The sequence below is a fragment of the Pelecanus crispus genome, chromosome 2, assembly GCF_030463565.1.
Source record: "Pelecanus crispus isolate bPelCri1 chromosome 2, bPelCri1.pri, whole genome shotgun sequence".
NCBI classification, from domain to species: domain Eukaryota; kingdom Metazoa; phylum Chordata; class Aves; order Pelecaniformes; family Pelecanidae; genus Pelecanus; species Pelecanus crispus.
Window position 1 is genome coordinate 38,430,107 of NC_134644.1, and position 21,253 is coordinate 38,451,359.

Genomic DNA, 21,253 nt, shown 5'->3' on the forward strand with positions numbered 1-21,253 from the left:
TAGAAAAAAATACAGATCTGAATGAAATTTGAGAGCCACTTTAGACATTTTTCTTACATACAAACTTCATTCATCCTAAAAATAGTGAAATGTTGTTAACAACGGAAACAGGGCTAATATTATATCGGGGAAAAAAGAGTCTCAAGGGAAGCAGAGAAAAAGGGCTTTGAAGTAACCTTGCACAACTGAGTCCATGGGAACTTTTAAAACAAAGAAGGGTAAACCTTCAACAGGGTCTTGAAATGATTGGGTTGTAAATTTGAGGCCTAAGGCGATGTGCCCATATTATTAGCACATGTAAAAAGAATTAGTGCATTCTGAGGAACAGAGAGGACTCGGATAGTAGAAAGGAAAGAGAAAGGCATAAGGAACAAAGGCAAACAAAGATTTCAGAGAGTGATAAAGTATTTATAGATACAATTAGAATCTCTAATTTAACTCTCTTCATCTTGAAATTAGGAGCCTGTAAGATCTTATGGTTTACATGGCTTCATGCTAAATGTAGTTTCACATACTTTTCCATATGCAGGATGCCTGCTTTCTAAAAATAGTAAGTGTCAGTATCTCCAAAATGATAATTCCTTTTCCAGCTTTTGGAATAGTCCATTCCAAATGCATGCATACGGGTTCTTCCCTTTTAGATAGCAGATCTGAAATGCAATTGAATTTTTTTTTTTCTCCTCTTTCCTTTAATCTAGTCCTCTGAGAAACCTAACTTAAAAAAATGAAGAAATGGAGGCAATGATTGAAACACACTATTTAGGGCACCAGTTTGTTAAATTCAGATCTTGAGAGGCACACTTGCCATTAATAGTGCGTTATTTAAAAAATAACTGTTGAGTATAAGCAAACTGAATATAAACATTCTCACAGCAGAAGATTCAGTACTCCTTAGATAGATGCCTTTGATTGCCATCACCCTGCTACAACAAAGTCCTATTGAACATTCACAATTCCTGCAGATTTCAGTTATGGATTCTGTCAAAAGTAAAGTCTAAACAAAACAAGGTTTTTTGCCTTTCTTATGTGGTTGTTCAGAGAAGGAGGACTAAGAGAAGGTCTGTAACTAAAAGCAAAATGATAGTTTAACAGCTTTCCATTGGGTTTGTATACCTTTCCTCACTCGTAGAAGGAGAAATTTGTAAGCTTAGCATGCGGCAGAAATTCCAGTCGCCTCGTTAGGTGAGTCACTAGGACAGATTTGCAAACGCAACTCTAACTAGGCTTCCCTCTCCCTTAATATTGTTCAGTCACAAAGTTCTTCAAAAAAACAAAACACAAAATAAAACAGAAACTCTCTTTTGCACAAATAGAAGTAGTCCATCCATTGGCCTGGCCATCACTATCTTACTGTTCAGAGAAACCCAAAATTTTCATGTCCTTGTTAAAAATATTTAAAAAAAACCAACCAAACAAAAAAAACCACCACCCCACACTCAGATTTTTCTAAAAGCCTCTGAATTATCCCCCTCTTCAACATCATATTACTGACAGGCAGGCAGATACCATTTTCAAGTTATAAAAATGAAAATAAATTTTTAGTGCCTATTAACAGGGGAAAAATTACCATGATGTTATCAATTACTGTCTTGCTAAACATTTAGCTGATCTCTCCAGTTTGCTGAGACAGAAGGGCATATAACATTGTGGCCTAGTGACTCAGAAGTAATGAAGCCATTAATTCATTCATTTATAAAGCAACAAATTAACTTTCCTTCCTCACATGTACATTGAGGTCTGAAAGGTTAGCCATACCACCCAGGTGCCTGAGTGCACAGGAACTGCCAGAGATTATATAGCAAAACATTATGCAAACAGGGTACCTAACTCAGGATGCAACTGCACGGAAGCAAAGAAAAGAGAAGGACTGTAAAAGGTTTATGGAAAGAAAGACTATGAAAAGGAGGACCAGGCAAGCTTCTGGAAATCCAAGCCACCTTTGACATTTGAACAGGCTTCTCCGCAATGTTGTGGGCCACATGCTGGCAACAGATATTGCAGCACAAGCTGCACACACGCTTCCTGCAATACCTATTTTTGACATGTAATTAGGTCAAACCTTTAAGCCTTTTTCTTCCATCTACTCCACATATCATTGATCAGGGGAAAAAAGTGTAGGTGATTCACTTAGACCTGTCTATACTGCAGGGATAAATAACACTGTTTCACTATCCAATCCTGCACCAAACGTATGAGAAAACAGAGGAGGAAACAGGGAAACAAGACATTCATTAGCCTGCAGGCATTCACAACTGTTAAAAGAATGCTTGTAATCTTAGGTGAACACAAAGACATACACAAACACACAGTCATTTAGTGTATTTTCAATGGCTTTAGCTTGCACTATATTCTCCTGGACTAGGCCTCATATTTTTTATCATTCAGGTCTGAATAAATGATTCTGAAACTTTTTATTACATGTGTCTGTGAGCTTTACACACTTCCATACTTCTTGCTTTCCCAGTGTAAAAAGGAGAAAGTTTGAAGAATAAAAATTGGTTTGGAAACAACAAACCTACACAACCTAATAAAAAGGCATCCTACAGTCTCACATTTAGCATTCAGTTACATTTACAGTTATATTTAAGCGTGAAAATCAAACCTTGGCCAACAAAATATACACTGCACCAGACACATAATATCCTTCAGAGATTATTCGCCTACATGTCCGGTTTTAAAGACACATAAAGTGCAAAACAAGCCAAGCAGGACCTAGAAATCCCTGCTGCCTCCCTGCATTATGTCCCACAACACACAGGCACTAGCACTCCATTACCCATTAAAAGTGACGCAGGCAGCAGGACTGAGCACATATGGAATCCCCCTCTCCCTTGTCTCTCTTCAAACCATGTTCACATCGACGAGGGGGAATTTTCCCTGTTGTGTGGATCAGTCCTGGAACCTGTCAGAAACCAGGGCCCAGCTGATACAAAACATCTGCAGACACTGCACAGGCAAAGGCAGACCAGCATCATTTAGACAGACACCATCCCAACGATTCAGGAGGTGGCAGCAATTTGCATGAAGCCACCCAAACACACATTTGACCGCTGTTCTACAGTTGGTAAGAACACACCTTCATTTTCTATGTGGTCCAAGTTCTCTAGTGCAGCATCAAGGGTCACAGCAAAAGAAGAAAGGCCCCAATATGACAGCGTACTATGCCTGGTACCACTTCTGGCCATAACAGTGGGAGTGAAAACAGTTTCAGGTTCTTCCAGTGACTAAACGCCAGATCTCCTCAGGATTCTCTCATTGCACACCTCATCCATGCTGACAATCTGCAGCTAAACAGCATAATAAACAGCAGCACATACGTTCACAACCATCAGGATGACAGCTCAGTTTGAACAGCAGACCAGTTTGCCATGGAACTACAGCAATCACTGGTATCCAGTTTCCACACAATGATGGCAATTTGCTTCTGCACTGGAACAGGTACCTTTACGTACTATTGCATCAGAGGGCTGAAGAAAGTACCTCTGACCAGTCTAGAAAAAAGCTTTCTTCTTCAAAGGCAAGTTCTGACTGTTGGTGATCCCAGATGTGCAAGACAAAACGATTCCACCATGCTGTACTAGTTTTTCTGCACTAACAGCACCAGTCACATGGAGGTAAGGCAGAAATTTATGCATCTGATTTATTTGCTTCCTCCATGAGCTACTGTTTGGAGTCCAGCCATGTCTATACAATTCTCAAAAGACGATCCATGGACTATGTGCCTCTCCCACATCATTAGGTTACAGTTAGGAGGATCTTTCCCAAACAATCTGCAGCCTACCAAAGCTGTAAATGTGTAAGCCAAAGCATCTGTCTATAGATCCATGAAGGAGAGAGATCCTACAGTATATGACACTCAATTCCTAACATGACACCAACCTGCCGAGTGCTGGGGAACATGCTTCCATGTATCTTAGCTTTCAGCATAGGTATTAGAAATGACAATGTAGCCTTGATAGTGAGGTTGTTGCAAAAGAGAAAAAAGAAAAAAAGGATGGAAAAAGGGCAGGTCGGCAGTTTTCCTGCCTTAACCCAAAACCCATATGCTATAAAGCATAAATAATCATTAGAAGAGACACAAGGGAAAAAAAATACCCAAGCTTTTGTTTTGGTTTTTTTTTGGCAAAAACTAGCACATGAAAGGACAAAGATTTAAAAACCCAGAACAATCTTTAAGAACTAGCAATATATTCTGACCAAAAAACCTGCCATTTTTAAGCATTAGATAACATATAACTATATATAAACGAACAGCACAAGATAATTTTCCAAAGAAAGAAATACATCATTACTGACAAATCAGTGTTATGCCACACCTCCTCAAAATTTTTGAAGAAAGATTGTTTATGTTTTGAAGCTTGGTCAGTCTGTAAATCCCAAGAAGAGTAAAGAAGAAAAGGGAACATTTAGCAGATATACTCTGGAAACAAAGAATATGATAGGAAACTGTAGCAAGATGAAAACTGGACTTACAGTTAGACCCTCACTTTATTTCTTTTGTTTTTAAAGAGAGGATAAGTTTAAATGAGTCAGCATATTGAGGAATGAAACAAACTGGACCAAATTAAATTAGTCTTTGAATAAAACAACACAAAATAACTACCTGCACTAATCTCAAGTAGAGTCACACAAACATAAGCAGAAGGAAAAAAGCTTCAATGGAAAGCTGGGCCAGGAATAAGTATTTTTGGGGAAAAAAAAAGACACAATTGCACTTTTAAAATTTACTCAGATATATTTCTGTATCATTTGTTTTATCCTTAAACATCAAATACACTTGGCACACAATTTAAAGGATGTTTTATTTGACTGTCAATTTTAAAAATTCAAAGTGATATCCCAACATTTATGCCAGATTCTTTCTAAACTGGCCATTAAAAGTTAAAAATCACCTTCAGAAGCGAGCTTTAGTCTCCATGACTGGCTTTTAGTTAAATATATTACTGCATTTCTAGCTTTTTGAGAACATAAGCTATTTAGAAAGAAACATGCAACTCCACTATGCAGTTTTTAGACTAACATCTTCCTGGATAGAACCATCTTTTAAAAACCCAGAAGGCACAATTGCTAGAGGGTGTTTTAAAATGAAAATCCTATTTGGACAGAAAGAGCATTTTCTGTCCAGTAAATTAACTGAGTACCAGCGTACTATTAAAACTAATAGCTAGCTGTTATTGGTGCACAAAGTAGCTTTACAAGTACCTTAATCTTTTTTCCTCAGTTTCCCCACTTTAGAAAATGAGCACATCACTTACAGATCTGAAGAATATTTACACATTTTTAAAATTCACAGCACTGTTTAAGAACTACCTATTCTTTCAGAAGTTTCGTTTGCTTTCTTAAAATGACCTTAGATTCACAGTTTCCAACTCCGCTAAAGCTTCCATATTCTTCTGTGCATTAAAAGATCATTTTTATAGTTTATCATAATTATTATAATTACCTTTGTCACTTCCATAATAATAGAAGACCGTCTTACTGATAGCACACCAACGCTTCTGCCATTCAAAGCCGAGAAAACTGTGGTCTGCAATTAATATAATTTGTATTATATCACTTTATGTCATTATTGGACACAAATACGTTACTATACTCTTCAAGGGTGAGGTAAGAGGGAGGAGGAGACAGGGAAGGTGCTAAGGAAAGGAAACAAAATCTGGATATGAAGAAGAGAAAAGTATGGCACTGAAAAGGAAATTAGAACTAAAAATTGGTGGTAAGAAAACAAATGGGAATTTGAAATCGTAGAGAGAGAGAAGTCATGCGTAACATTAAATATAAGGAAATAATGAACAACTTCCTAAATATTTCCTAGAGTTATTGCAGCATTAAGTGGGTATTAAAGTGACAATATAAGATTTATTGAATCAAGGTAAATATTGACTGAACCAAAGCTGAGATCAATATTTGCCCTCTTGAAGGAAAATAAATCTTGATGCTCACTGAAACATGAAGTCAACATATGGTACTTTTACATACGTTCCTAATGTTTTCTTCAAAAATATCTGAAAGTCTCTGAAATATGGCTGACAGCGGACTTTCACAGCATGATTTTTTTAGTCAATAAAGAAACAGGATTTTCTTTTAATACTACAGGAGCAATTACGTGCTGTCCTGCTTTTGCATAATAATGCTTCAATGTTTCAGCTTCTGTTCCATTTTATTTATCACTCCCGTATAAAGTTATTTGTGTGTGTAACATCAAATACCGACACACAGACTTCCCAGATATAAAATATGCACTAGTTTTCACAAAGACAGTTAGACTTACCTTTTCTGCGTTTTTCCAAGTATCCAGCCTTCAGAACAAACTGAAGATCTTGAGCTGCAACAGGAGGAAACTGATTCCCTGAAATAAAAGTAAGTTCTGTAAAGTACCGCTTTTCAAGAAAAATACTATAGTAGCATTAATAAACTTAGGAATTTTACACTCTCAATATGCAGGAGCTACTGGAAAAAATAATTCTAGTAACTACTATGCCAGGTTATTTTAAGTACAAAAACCCTCTAACTATAAACGTCAGAGCTGTTGCTGCTGTCCTCACCACTTTAGTAAGGAAAAATATAGCTGTGTAGCAGGCCCTGCAAGTCTCAGAAGGAAAAATATGTAATTAAACAAGGTACAGCAACTTAGGAAACATTAGTTTGTGTTTTGAACATGGTCTGTAGAGCAAGTTGGATAATGCAAGCAGTAAGTTTTCAAATGTGCAAACAAAACCAAGTATCACAATTCAACACAATGAAATCAGGAACATGGCTTTCAATACCATCTTTGGACAAAAACATCTTGAAACAACATACAAGTTGAGGACCCTCTATTACACCGTCTACCAGATGAGAAAGAAACCAGATGAAGAGACGATAAAAGGTGATGCCTGCTGCTGACAGACATTGCCTGATTTGCAATATGACAGACAAGTACTGCCTATAGGATCTATAAGGCGATACTGGATAGACCAAAGACATTGCACAGAAGTCTACAAAATTGTTGATCTACAGATGCTAATTTTAGATTTGTAGAACATGGCTGCATCTGCAAAATGGTAAGTATCTTCCACTGTATTTTTCTCCTTTTTCTCAATTGCTAATTCATAGCTAGAAGCATGAGACCGACCAGTCAACCCTGCCTCAACTTAAAATAGAAATCTACATGTTAAAAATTGCATCTTCCATCCTGTGTCCTTCCCCTCCTAAAACAACAGAATTATGATTTTAATGGAACTCCCAGTATTCAAAACAGAAATATGCTAGATATGCCTAATGATTAACATGGATATACACGTCATACTGTTTACCACAAGCAAAAAAGCAGAACAAAAGCTATTCCTGTGCTGCTGGTTTTTTAAGTGCATGTGAGCATCACAGTGAAGTTCCTACTACTTATTATCATCAACTATTCATAAGAGTCACTGTAGGTAGGTGGCGAGTTTACACAGCAGCAACTGGTCATCAAAATATATGTAATCTCATTAAGTTCTACCAATATAAACATACAGAAAATGACTGATATCAGCAGACAACCCCTGTACTGAAAAAACACTTTAAACTATGCACAGTGGGTTAAAGATCAATTGTCTGATCTTGAACCAAGAACACTGTCTCTGGAAGATGATGCCAACTTCCTGCACTTTTAGGTTAAAATAGAATTTTTTTTAAATCGGTGTCCACAAATGAGTTGGTTTATGGTAGTCTTATTTAAATACAGTTGTGAGAGGAAAAATGCAAGAAAAAGAGGTAGAAACTTGCAGAGAATGTTATTTTTTTTAAAGTATGAAAATACTTAAAGTGAGCATGCATTCCTTAAATAATACAGCTGGCTTTTTAGACAACAAAAGATTTTGTTGGATACCATAAGGTAGTATACAAAATTTTACATATATTGACATTTCCATGGAATTTTTTTTATTAATATTATTTTTAAAGATTAGGAGTACACTAGTTGTTATTTCAGCTTCTATGGAATTCTTGCTACTGTGTTAAAAATATGAGAGTTATTGGCTCCATGTACATACATTTTAAAATGCCGCAGCTGTCTCCCCTCGCTTGATGATATGCAATCACTGCACAACGTTAAATGAGAATTTAACACAAAGGCACTCGCTGGCTGGTACATGGTAAGTTTAACAGTTACTTTAAAAGATGATCTAATGATGATATTATGAGTGGGGGAGGTGAAGAGTTTTACAAATATACATAGTGTGCTGCTTTATATTGGTCATTGGGAGGCATCAGTGTGCAACACTTACAGCTTTACCTCATCCAGTAGGGCTCATTTTAGAACAGTGCATTCCCACAGATGTGGAAGACACAAAACATAATTAAACAAACAAACAAAACCAGTTCACTCTTAAATTTTTTAATTTAATAATTTCAACAACTATTTGTATCTAATTTTATACATTATTGTTTGCATCAGATTGGTTTTTGATGAGAAAGCCTGGCAAGTGATCATTTAGTGAACAGTCAAATCATATGGAACACATAGTCCCAAACAAGCGCATACTTTGGGGACTCCTTAATGTTATGCTGCCAATAGGCAGAAGCTTAGCTGAACCAACTACTTCAGAGTGTCAAAATTGCACTCCCAGTTTTGCTGCTTCTGCTGAGACAAGTCAGGATAAAATTGATGATGGCATTTTCTGAAACTACATTTATTTTGCATAGGGCACCGAAAGCTCATGAGGAAAAGAACCTGCATGAAAAAAGGCAGTCTTCCACTGTTCCGGTGATGCTGCAGAAAAAAGTCTTCCTCCCACCCTCAACCAGTAGAGAAGCCAGTTTCTTTTCCTGTTCCTCGAAGCAACTGAGGCAGCAACTCCACAAAATGAGCAGCAGCTGGTCAGCCCCACTGCTAATCACAATCTGTAAGTAGCTGAAGCAAAACCAGATCGTAGGCATATTATCACCCTTCTGTCAGAGAAGCCTGGGAACCACAAAATATGGTGGAACTTCAGTGCAAAGGCAGGAGAAAGGGACCCAATTGTAATATCCCAAGACACATACAGCTGTACATGAAAGAAAAAGCATAAATCTGGCTAAATTCCTTTTCATTCCCCTGTACATCCAGAAGAAAGGGGAGGGAGAATAAGTAGTATGAAAAGTATAAAGGAAAGAGAAAGAACCACCTCCTCTCAGAGTCTCATTAACCACAGGTGTTGTGCATATGTGGCGGGAAGAAGATATACTCTTACCCCTTTACTGGAACAAAAACTAGGAGGGAAAGAAAGAAGAGAGAATAACATCTTCCTTCCACCTACTGCCTACAGCCAGCATGGAAGACTCCTAAACTGTGTCACCTTTCTACCTATCTGCCACTTTTTCATTGGTTTACTCTCTTGTCCACATCTCAAACAGGATTTAGAGTGAACCGCAATCCCTAGATGTGGGTCCTCCCAACTGAAAGCTTGGGATTTGCATAACAGGTTGGTTTTTGCAGTTGCTTTCCATCCAAATGCAGCTTCCCCATTCATTTGAAATGGATCAAGCTTTGCACAAATATCCTAAGAAAAAGTACCACTAAAGCAGCACTTTATTATAGTAAAGCAGCATCTATTTACATTACACTAGCAGCCGAGATCAGAGACTCATTAGTTGACTACTGCATGGGACTTTGAATAAGACAGCTCCTTCTACAAAGAACCTATTTAACACAGAGAAAGCCTGCCAAGAAAGAAGGCATTACTATTTTTTTTAAATAAAGAAATGTGAAGCGAATTAAACAACTTGCTTCAAATCACATACCCCTTTAGAATTTAAAGCTCTGAATTCCCAAATATTATATTCCCCCAACACATCTTCAGGACAAGGAAAATTCTTCCCTTCCCTCACGGATGCAGGTAAAATGGCCTGCATTTCATTTTCTTCTAATTTCACAGGAGATTGTCCACTATAAGAAATGAAATGTAGAGATGCAAGGAACTTGCATCCTAGGGATGCAAAATAGCACCCCCGGTATCAACTTTCTTGGGTGCCTCTGTTTGTTGCTCAGATACTTACGGTTAAACTGACTACCAGATCAGAGCAAAATTTCTCTCCCAAAATCAGACCAGTAGAGACCACCATGTCTTCCTACCTACTTCCTATCCCTGTATGGTCATTTCCAGATATGTCTCAAGGATTTAGAAATAAAGATGTTAAAAAGGCCCATAACCTTCCCTGGTTTCTCCTTTGGTACACTGTAGTTTCTGAAGCCAGTTTTAAACACCAAAGAGTAAAGTGGCAGTGTAAGTCAAGAAGTGCTCTGTGGCTTGCAGCTGTGTGTGTTTACAGGTGGAGAAAGGTACGATTGCTCCTGCATACCCTTCCAGACCTGATTTTTGCTGTATCATTGCCCTGACAGTGGTGGGCAAGCACAGAGTTGAGGATACAAAAAAAAAAATCTCCGTTCCCTTCCTGAGTTTCTACCTTGCAAATAATGTCTTGAACCTTATTCTTTTGATGAGAAAATCAGGTCAATACTACCCAATATTTGGGGAGATTATTATCTTGCATTCCCAATATACAGTATAAAATGAGGGAGGTCCATCTGCTTAACGTTAAAGGTCTTCCTTCTTTCTTGACCACCCACTCACAGATGAATCTCCCAGAATAATTCCTCTTCTTATCCTGGTAGGAATTAGTTCAATATAATCCAAACTAAAATCTGCAAGCTATGCTCCACATGCATATTCCCAGACTGATGTGTACAAAGGCCATCAAAGACCAGATCAAAATATTTATGAGGCCTAAACCTTCAAGTTTTAGAGAAAAGTAAATTACACATATAATGCACCAGGCTCTTCCTCTTGGTTCTAGGCACTCTTGTGCCAAGTGAGCAGCTGGCAGTTATTATAATGCTACTGCTGCCAGGCTAAAAATTCCTCCAGTGAAAAGAAAGTGAAATGCTTTCACTCAAGCATAAAGCCAGCTTTTCTACCAGTCATGCTTTGACTTCAGAAAAACATGAACAATATTAACGTAGGTGTATTAATGTACAGGTTCCACCGCACAAATCCCACAAATTCAAAGCATCTTGTGACTTCAGAAGGACCCCAGACTACAGCTTATGGGATGGTTACAATTTTTTTGCAACTTGGTAATCAGTCAAAAGCCTGAATGATGAAGTTTACTCCCTACTACAATAGTGAGTTTGGCCCATTACTTAAAAACAGTTTCATCAGTGTCACTTCACATGAAAAAGCATGAAATTTAATCATTATGCATGGCATTTTGATTTTTGGAGGACCCAAAGGTGTTAAAATTTCATTCTGTATACAATATAAATAAAACAAAACCAGGCTGTATTATTCTGCACCATATACCAATAGGAATATTTTTTTATTTCTTCAATGTGGGCTAAGGGATACATAAAGCAAGAAATAATTAGAGGTCAATGCATTCTAAAGAGGTGCTTAGCATGCTTATGGGAAGTTAAACAGGCGAAGTGGAGATAAGTGTAATTCAGTAACAGCTAAGTGGTTGATTACAGCTTGCTTTCCTAGTAGAGGACCATAGGTTTAACTGTTATAATGGTAAAGACTTCTTGCTCAAATAAGAATAATTCACTATTCTTCAGTCCTTGTAAAAGAAAAGTGCCAGGAGAAAATACATTAATTTGATTATATGGAGAAAACAGTGATTGCTATTTCTTTGTCTTCTTTTAACTCAGAAAAAAGTATAATCACTATTATTGAAATTTATTTTTCCAGCTTCCTTTTTACTGCACTGAAGACCCATTTATGCAAAAGGAGAAACTGAAAACCATTCCTGTTTGAATTATTTTTAGTAAAAACTTTGACATCGGCTAGAAAAGAGCAAGGAAAACTGTTGACAATATGGAAGTGTATCTTGTAATCTAATATGAAACTGGATGTTTTTCTGAAGAGTTGCTACTCTAAGTATTGAAATAATATCCTTTAAAATGCAGAAAATAGGGGGGGTTGTCCTCGAACACAGGGCTTTTACGATATCTCTCAGGCTGCAATTCTAAATTGGCAAAGATTTTCTGAAAATATTTGTGTTAAAGTTGAGCAAAGCAGGAATAATGTTTCCAGCAACACAAAAAGTATTTTCATCATTTCCCCCCCCTCCTTCTCACAAAATTCTCCCAAAATTCTTCATATTTCTCCATTTCATTTTGAATAGAAATACAGTATTTACCCATTTTTAATAGCTAGTACAGAGGGATTCAATTATCTTTGAATCTGGACATAGCAATACACTGGGGTCACATCTGTTGCATGAGCATTGTGAATCTAGGCTAAAAGAGGAGGTGTTTTACTTTCACATGCATACCTTAGCCCTACTTTTTTTTTTTTTAATTAAAGAGAAGATTAATGTACACTGAATTTAAAAAAAAAAAAAAAAAAAATCCCAGTTCCTAGAGTCTTCTGATTAAGGAAAAGTTATCAATAGGAAGACCACATAAAATCTCATTAGCTTTATTAACTGTCTCGAACACTTTCACAAAGACCACTTTAGTACTTTGCAAATATAGTAGCCTAACAGCTCTGAATTAGTTTAACATGCAAGAATCAAAAGACAAATGTTAAAGAAAACGCATTTCATTCAGGGGAATAAATATAATGAAAATGTTTAGCTTTTGAAACATTGGTTCAAGAAAAGTTAGCATTTTAGTCTTCAACGTGCTTGCTCCAAAGACTGCCTAGTCTATGAGGTTTTGCTCTGGAGCCATCCCCAGCGTTCACCATTGTGTTCTCTAATAGTTTACAATAATTTTCGCAGAATAGCTTGCCTTGACATATTCCTCTAAGAAGAGCCAGCAGCGTATTTTAATGAAGAATATTTAAAGCAGTGTCATCTGTTTCTAGTTTTAATTCTTTCTAATTTGGGATATGAAGTTTGGGTTACAAACACTAATACCACACCCTCAGAGGCCTAAATGCTGAGTATTTCTTCTTCACTCCTCCCTTGGAAGGAGAGCAGTATGAGCATTTCTCCTCCCTTCCCTTCCTGTAAGCTCAGGAGAAGGCAGCAGGCCAGGCAGCCTAAAAACCACTGTGACATATTCTTTACAGAAATATTTAGTTCTTTTAAGCAGCTAGCATGCTTGAAATCTGTGTGTGTCTGTCATTTTCATTTAGCCCCTAATTAAATAACTGTGTATTTAGATATTTTAAATTTTTTAAAAATCTTACATCTATGGCTTCTCAATCATCATCTGTTTTCTGAGCAAAGTTTCTTTAGTAGTTGTAACATATTTCATTTAACAAAGACTTCTTTTTTTTTTTTTTTTTTTAATAAATTATGGAAGGCAGCCAGTCAGACTCCATTCACCAGGATCCACAGCCTAATGGAATTATCCTGGATCACGCACTCCTAATCCAAACTTAACTTTGAATTTATAAACCAATATTGTCCTGGACTTACGCATTCTTTCGTTGGCTTTCAAATTGGCTCCAAAATGCCCACTGTTACATTTTGCATAGCACCTTAATGTACAGAGGAATTCATGGTTTTCACCCCTTGATCCACATTTGACTTTCACACAGGTAATCATTAAAATTTCACAAATGACACCCATGGCACATGGCCAAAAAAACAGAAAAGTAAGGTTTTCTGCTGTGGGCAGGCATTATCCCCCAGGGTTATAAAAGGGGCCACTGCATGCTTCACAGGAGCAGCCTTCCCGCTTCTGCTGTTTCTCAAAGATTCTGAGGCAAGAAGACAGAAAGAAGATACAGCAGTAAAGAAAAGGTGTCTTGTACAAGCTCTACCGCTCACGCCACTGTAATACAAGGCATAGAAATGTAAAAGTTTTGCTTAAATCCCTCCAAGGATCATTAAAGTTTAATCAATCATTCCAGCGCAAGACAGAAAGCTTTCAATCACCCAGAGGCCCACACTACAGCTAACAGAAAAGTGTATCAGTTGCAGAGATTGACAATACAAATTTCGTCTATGCAACACAAAGCTCAGCTTCCTATTTTGTTATGAGAAATAAAATATGCAGGACAACACAGATAAAAACAATCCCTCTGCATTGCAGATAGAAGCAAGTCAAAACAGACCATCATGGATCAATTAGCGGTACTGGAAATTCTCATGAAATGATGTAGGCAAGCTGAAATTTCCCAGCATCATCTCACACACAAGCACACACATTCAATTTTGATTAGAAACCCTAAGTAAAGCTTCAGAATATCTACACAATAGCTGAACCACAGAAGGTGCTGTTAGCTAATCAGAGAAAATTAAAAGGTCAGGAATAAAGAGTCTACAGCTGGAGTATGACCAGCATGATGTCAAATTGCATATGGATAGCCTCTTTAACCACATCGTGATTCCTGTATTCCCAGATGACTAATAGGAAGAAAGTCCTATAAGTTTATCAAACAGAAAGTTAAAAGCTAGCATTTAATATGTCCAGGTGAAAAAAACAATTTTCAGCTTAACATCTAAAACATCTGGAAAAGGTAATACTACAATACAGTTGTACACTGCAGTTTACTACTATTTTTAAATAGCCACCTGGTAAGCATAAGAATCCCTTGAAAATAATCACGTATCACAACACCTTAAGAAAAAGTTATGGTAATCAGAACTAGAAGTTTCCTATTACTTCTCTGATGTTGTCATAATGTTTTTAATTAGTACTTTTGAAGGGTCTAAGATTTCATCTTTGGGCAACTGACACATGTCATTCAGCAAATAAGCCTAAACTGAGACTAAGCAATGACAACTATTTAAGTGAACATGAGAAGGATTTAATGTGTTTTGGCAGAAAAACCGCCCAATGTAATTTCTTGCAAAGCTAAACAATGAACTTGCAAATTATATTTAAAAATTAGTAGTACATGTTCTTTTAGTTTCAGTATCCTAGTATTATTACTCAACAACACTTTGACAGATCTACGAGAGCTTAAATCACATGAACTCTGTGACTCTTACCCAAATTTTGGTAATACCACACAAGCTAGATTCTTCACAGATCACACATCAATTAAAAAGTATATAAAATTTTCTTCCTCTTAACTTTATAATTTTCCAAATTTTTTGCCCTGTACTCTCTCCTATGTAAGCTCTATTGCATATACCTCCTTTCCTAAATTGTTCTATTTCTAGTTCCAGAAGCTTGTTTAAGCCCCCTTTAAAAAAAAAAAACAAAAAAAAACATACACAAACCACCAAAACCTATAGCTCAAGACGTGTCAAATTTAGCTGAACAGGAAAATCATCCAATTTGAATTTCAGTCTGTGATAGGGATAGTTGGGCAGGGGAACATTTTAACTACTGCTCCCATCAGAAGCGTAACATGCTGGAAATACAATGAGCAATACCAAAGAAATCCAGGGAAACATTGAAATTCTCAGACTGCCACAAAACACCAATGAAAAACTCCAACATAAATTGTATGATGTTTTATATATGGAAGTCAATTCTGCCAAGTGGCAGCCCTCTCGGATTAGCTGTGTAGTCTGCAAAGTTCCAACTGTTCCAACTCCTGGCCAAAGGCTTGGCCTGCTAAGCTTCTGAAAGGAAACATACGTACACACTTTGAGCATTTTAAATGCTCCAACAGCTCATATTCTTGATCAAAAAAAGTTTTAACATTACTGGTTGGAGCTGAAAAATCTTTCATCTGTAAAAAGGAAAGGATTAGAATTCCTACAGTCAGCTAAAAACAGACTCACATCTTTAAAAGTCTCACTTGCAGATTTCAATGAAGAGGTCCACGAAAGCTACAGTTTTCATTTTCCACATTTTATGTATTCCTGCAAACGCAAAATGGCTTGAATGTTCTGCCTCATTGCCTCATTTTTGATGCATTTCTTCTACTACTGATAATTTAAGTAAAAAGCTACGCTCAGTGATCAGTGAATTATCACACTCAAGGCTCCTCTGCATTCGAAAGCTAATTTGGATTAAGATGGAGGTATGACTTTACACTGCAGTCTGCATGTAAAGACAAGCCTTTTTAAAATAAAAACGAAAGAAAAAAAAATCTCACACAAGCCTTTCAAGTTTTCCCACTGCAGCACACAAAATGCATATCAAATATCATTCAGCATGAAGTAGGAAGTTCAGTAGAATTAGTGTCCTGCAACGATGACATTGCACTTAGAAAAATCAATCTACAGAGCAAGACCATGAGAAAACTTAAAGGTAAAAAACCCCCAAGTGAACTAACACAGTGTCTTTATTTCCACGTACTCTGAAAGAGGTAATAAAAATCCAAAGGTTTTATCGTTGGAAAAACACATCACTATTTTCAAACCTCCTCTCAGGAGGAGGTTGCTACCACAAAGATAAAAAATTCTCCTGTTTTGCTGAATTGCATGGGACCAAACTTAAAAGAACAAGGGAAACGCTGTAAGAAGCCAGCAGAACACACTGCAAGAAGCCAGCAGAACACTCTTGTGTTTCCTGAAAGCTTTCCAGATGTAAATTTCAGTGGCCGTTCACCTTGGAGTACTGCGAATGACGGGAAGAACAACGTTCCAATATCAACTCCAAGTTTTCTGAATGACCACACTAATATTTTCTACTCCATCTGAAGTCTCCAGAAGTAATCATACACTTGAAGATGCAAGCAACGAGCTCTGGCAGAAGCTGGTTTTCTCTGAACAAGAGAGAAGAGATCAGACCAACTGCTCCAATTCTCCCATAAGTCCCATTTTGTTCCAGCTAGTCACTCAAAATGTCCACTTTAATTTTTCAATGGCCTAAGTGATACCAAGCTACAGAATGTATTTCCTTTTTGACACGACTATTGTCTTTCTCACATGACTCTCTGCAGTTCTTACTGGTTTTAGTATCAAGTAGGAATATTTGAAATAACATATTTTTTATTCACAGCCAGCAACAATTATTTTTATTTGGATACCATCTATGGGAGTGAAATCCAAAAGTGAAAGAGGAACACCTACATTGCCTTGCTAAATGCCTGCTTGTCTTTTCCTATGGAAAAAATTTCCTAAATGCATACAAGTTTCCTTATTTTCAGCAGCTACCATAGGAAATCCCAAAGCATTAAGGGATTGGAAGTTCACAAACCAGAGTTACCATCGTGTTCTGCAGCAGGGGTCACAATTTGGGAAAAGAGAATCAAGAGAAGAGCTGCGATTGAGTTTTGTGATATCCGTATAAGAGGAGAAAGACAACACATAGAGAGAAATGGGCATTTTTTAAAACATAAGACTTTTACAATGAGGAAGTAGCTGAATAAATGTCAGTGGGATTTTTTCCAAACTCACTGAACTCTCATCTTGTGTCTCTTGATTCTCACAGCACACCTGAATTTTCCTTAAGCCTACCTCTGCACAGAAATCTAAAGTAAGGATTAGAAATACAAACTGCCCAGTGAATGTACCACTGCTGAAACTTAAACCAGTTGTAACATTAAAGGTGTATGAATTAACTGAACCTGCTAACAGAGTAGTGTTGCTTGATCTGTGGACAGTATTTAGTTATAGTATTATGGTCTGTGAACATAAGTGGGACAGGATTTGTAAGAAACGTAATAATCTTTATCAGATAACTAGTAGCACTGGAAAAGAGCCAGACAAGCCTTTAGACAGGCAAAAGAGCTCATTTATACAAAAATTCCTCAGTTATTTTCACTTTATAGCAACCAGTTAACATGCATATACTCCTCTACAAACCTGGCTTAATGAAACTACTGACCATACACAGTATCATTCAAAAGCTGCACTAAAATCAAGGAATTCAAACCTGCAAACATTTTTTAAAAAATCATATGCAGTATTTTCTTCTAATTTAAAATGTGTTGATTCAGTTCTCTTTTTAAAAGTGCACAAAAATAATAATTGTGTCAAAACTATAAACTGTATTGCCAAATTTCAACAGAGCAAATTTTAAAGTTGATCTATGAACACCAAAAAGAAAATGGGACTTTTAATGGAAATGCTGACACAACCTTAACTATGACAATGCTAACGGTGCTGCTATAATAAATCTGTCAGTTTCTGTAATGCCTATGACAATCCCATTAATATGAATGATGTACACTTCACATAGCATACTACATAGCAACCGCACAAGTTATATCATCTTCATTCCGAGTAACAAATCAGTAATCAATATTTGTAAAAGCAGACTAATCCTTTGTAAAATCACTGGTTTAGTGATTGAAGAGTTTGCTCAATTTACACAGTTAATCCCTCTTCATCTGCTTGAGCCCTCTATTTATTCCAACCACTTACAGTGGTAGCTATAGCAGATTAATACATCCCCCCCATGCTAAACATGTCTTGACAATTGACCCAGCATATTGCTGTCAGGATAATCTTTACAAACACTGAGCTTTTCTTACCAAGCCTGAAGGCAACATTTAGAAATCAAAAGTTTACAAATAGTCTCAGAAAGATTCCCTCACACATATTATCACTTTTCCATTTAATTATTTCTTGGAGGCAGCATCTAGTGTCATATTTTATGTCCCCAAAAGGTTCCCTCCTGACTTTTTTTTGATTAATAAGGTTAAAAATTATTATAATGATGAAGTCACACAAAGATTTTTTTTTTTTTAAGCAAGAAGTCCCTATAGAAACAGGAAAAATAGCAAAGAATGTGTTGTAGCATATTCTTAAGTGAAAAAATGAGATGGCCATCTGTGTAAATACAAGTAAATTAGCATCCTTTATTCAAAGAAATGAGCTGAAGCAGTAGCACTAAATTAAGATTATGCAAAAAAAAAAAGTCTCCATGAAGTCTATAGTGAGAAGGGGAAAAAAACAATAATGTTTAATTACAACAAAGAGAAAAACATTGAGTTACACATCTACATACACCTCTGTAGCCCTGAACTGAATTTTACAATAAGGATTGGTGTGGTCCTTCAAGATTTTTCTCCATTTTAAGACTTCTACCCCTACAAGAAGGCAAGTATCAATCAAAGCATAATTTTCTAAACAACTGAGAAGAATTAGTGTAGACAGTACTCTTAGCTACACACTCAATTCATACTAATCTTTCAGATCTATGAAGCTATTTGTGCTTAATTTGTCATTGTATACAAGAGCAAAAGTTAGATTATGCAACTAAACTGACAACTTAAAAGGAGTAAATCTGAAAATGTTTTTAAAGGTACAAATCTAAGAACTCACATTTAAGGACAAATAAAGTAGAAACCCTTAAAAAGTTAATTTGCATGATCAATCATGTCATAGTTCTTACGGTTCTTGGTAACTTATTTCAGAGAAGCATGATACCGTATTACCTGCACAGAGCATAACAACTTCAATGTCCATACAGAATTCAATCTCAGTGTTAGAATAGCACAACTGCTTAATCCTTAAATTTTCATAATAGCAGTTCTTGATCTATGGAAGACAGAGTGAAAAAAAAACACTAAGCAGACCAATGTGGGGGTTTGTGTGTTTAAAAAAAGAAAACACACATTAAGCGAGAAATCAGAGAAACTGATGGTCAGAACAGAAGCCGAAACATGGTGGTTTGGCTGATACATTAATTACTAGGCTACAGGGCCTAAATTATCCAGCTGGCTCTAGAGACACAACCCAGATTCAGGAATGCACTTAAACACAACTGGCAGAGCACACAACACTGACTAAGTTATAAGGTATAGTCACAGCATACATGACAAACTTATGTGTTTGATTTATAATTTGAAATAAATCCACAGGAAAAAAAAAAACTATAGTAGGAGCACTAACGTGAAGGGGCAATGATGAACTTCAACACTGAAGGCCATTAAAGCAAAGACCAACAGAGAGATTTAGATTAACATGACAGAATCTTGTTAAGCAGATGGACAACCCAAAAATCAGCAGATTCATTCTGTTTGTTTCACTGTCTAGATCTTGTCAGTCTTAAAAACCAAAAAAACCGAAGATGTGTATTACAAGACAGAACAGCCTAAAGTTTATCATTTGGTTATTGAACGCAGAAAGGTGTCACTGTTGAATGATACCATTTGAAGGGTGAAAGAGGTGAGCTGCAGCACGAAACAAGTCAGCAGGTTTCAAGAAAAAAAGGGGGCGGGGGAGGAAGACACACCAATCTTCTGACTCTCTCTCTTCCACCCTAAGCAGCAATTAGCCTTCTAAAAATCAGAGACCTGACTAACCACCTGAAGCTAGCTGTGGTGACACAAATACTGAGTTTCACATCTGTGTCATTTGTGGTCTCCTTTTCAGGTTGAGTAGAAGAAGAGGAGATGTAGGGCACAGTTACTATCCTACAACACAGTACAGTGCAGTACATTAAACATTCTCTCTGCAAGTTCTGGAAGAGTTTTAGCCAATCAGAAACTCAAATTCAGAGTAGAAATAATTTTCTGGAACTAAAATTCTAGATCTTCTCTTGAGGCAAGTCATCAAACAGGATGACACCTGAATCTTACTGGTTAAAAAGCATACTAGAATTTAAGGCTATTAGGAAAAAAGGCATTTTGTAGGTATGTGAAGGATTATAAATTGCATAGTGGCTCAGACTTATTAATCTTTCTTCTTTTATTCAGATGTTCATAAATCGAAGCTGACCGAGATGGAAGCTCTTGCATAAAATATTTTTTGAAAAGATATCTGTAATACAGAATACAATCTGGCTTAGGAATTTTAAACTTCTGGCAAAACTCTCACAGGGGACTTCAGCAAAGCAACGTTACAGCCCAAATGTAGCTTCAATATTTAGTTGGATTATGGAAAGAGCATTTAATCATCTCTAATCTGCAATACCCCAGGCAATCAATGAAAAGAGCAAGCATGACAGAGACACCTATTGCAACTGATGTGAACATGGTGAGTATCCTAGACATTGCCTATACGATCAAATAAGAGGGTTTCACTTTACCCTACTGACAATTTTACTAGTTGACTGGTTGAAAAAGCCCAACTGTACTTAGCCTTGACTAACCAGTGGACGGAGGTTGAAACCACCACTCCAATGGTTTTCCTGAAAGCTTCCAGCAACATAGCTAAAGCCCAAAGGGTTTATTTAGCCACCCTTATGACTTTTTAAGAAGATGTTACATGGTACTTCAGAGCGCTTAGTCTTCTGAGATTCAATCTGATATCCTTCTCTACTCTTACCCATTCTCCTATGAACCATTCAGTTTCAGCAACTAGCAGCAGAGGCTGTTAATTTGGTCTCTAAATGACACAAGTGCCAAAAAGAACAAACAAGGAAAGTCTGCCACCAGGAAAGTCTGCAGTTGCAGCAACATCTTAACATATATTAGTCTTCCATGAACTCTGTCGACTGCCATTCAATGAAATTCAGTCAGGAAAACATCTGCAGAGCCAGACTAACACTTGGCACCACCAGTGA

The 21,253-nt window shown here is 36.9% G+C and overlaps 1 protein-coding gene across 1 annotated transcript in view; it reads right to left on the reverse strand.

Moving 5' to 3' along the window:
- Positions 1 to 21,253, reverse strand: part of SKAP2 (src kinase associated phosphoprotein 2) — a 99,859-nt gene that overhangs the window by 43,005 nt on the left and 35,601 nt on the right. The window contains exons 3-4 of the mRNA XM_075705404.1: positions 6,272 to 6,349; positions 5,444 to 5,527 (exon numbers count right to left, since the gene is read on the reverse strand). Of these exons, the coding sequence (XP_075561519.1) occupies positions 5,444 to 5,527; positions 6,272 to 6,349 (162 nt within the window). The remainder of the gene's footprint in view (positions 1 to 5,443; positions 5,528 to 6,271; positions 6,350 to 21,253) is intronic.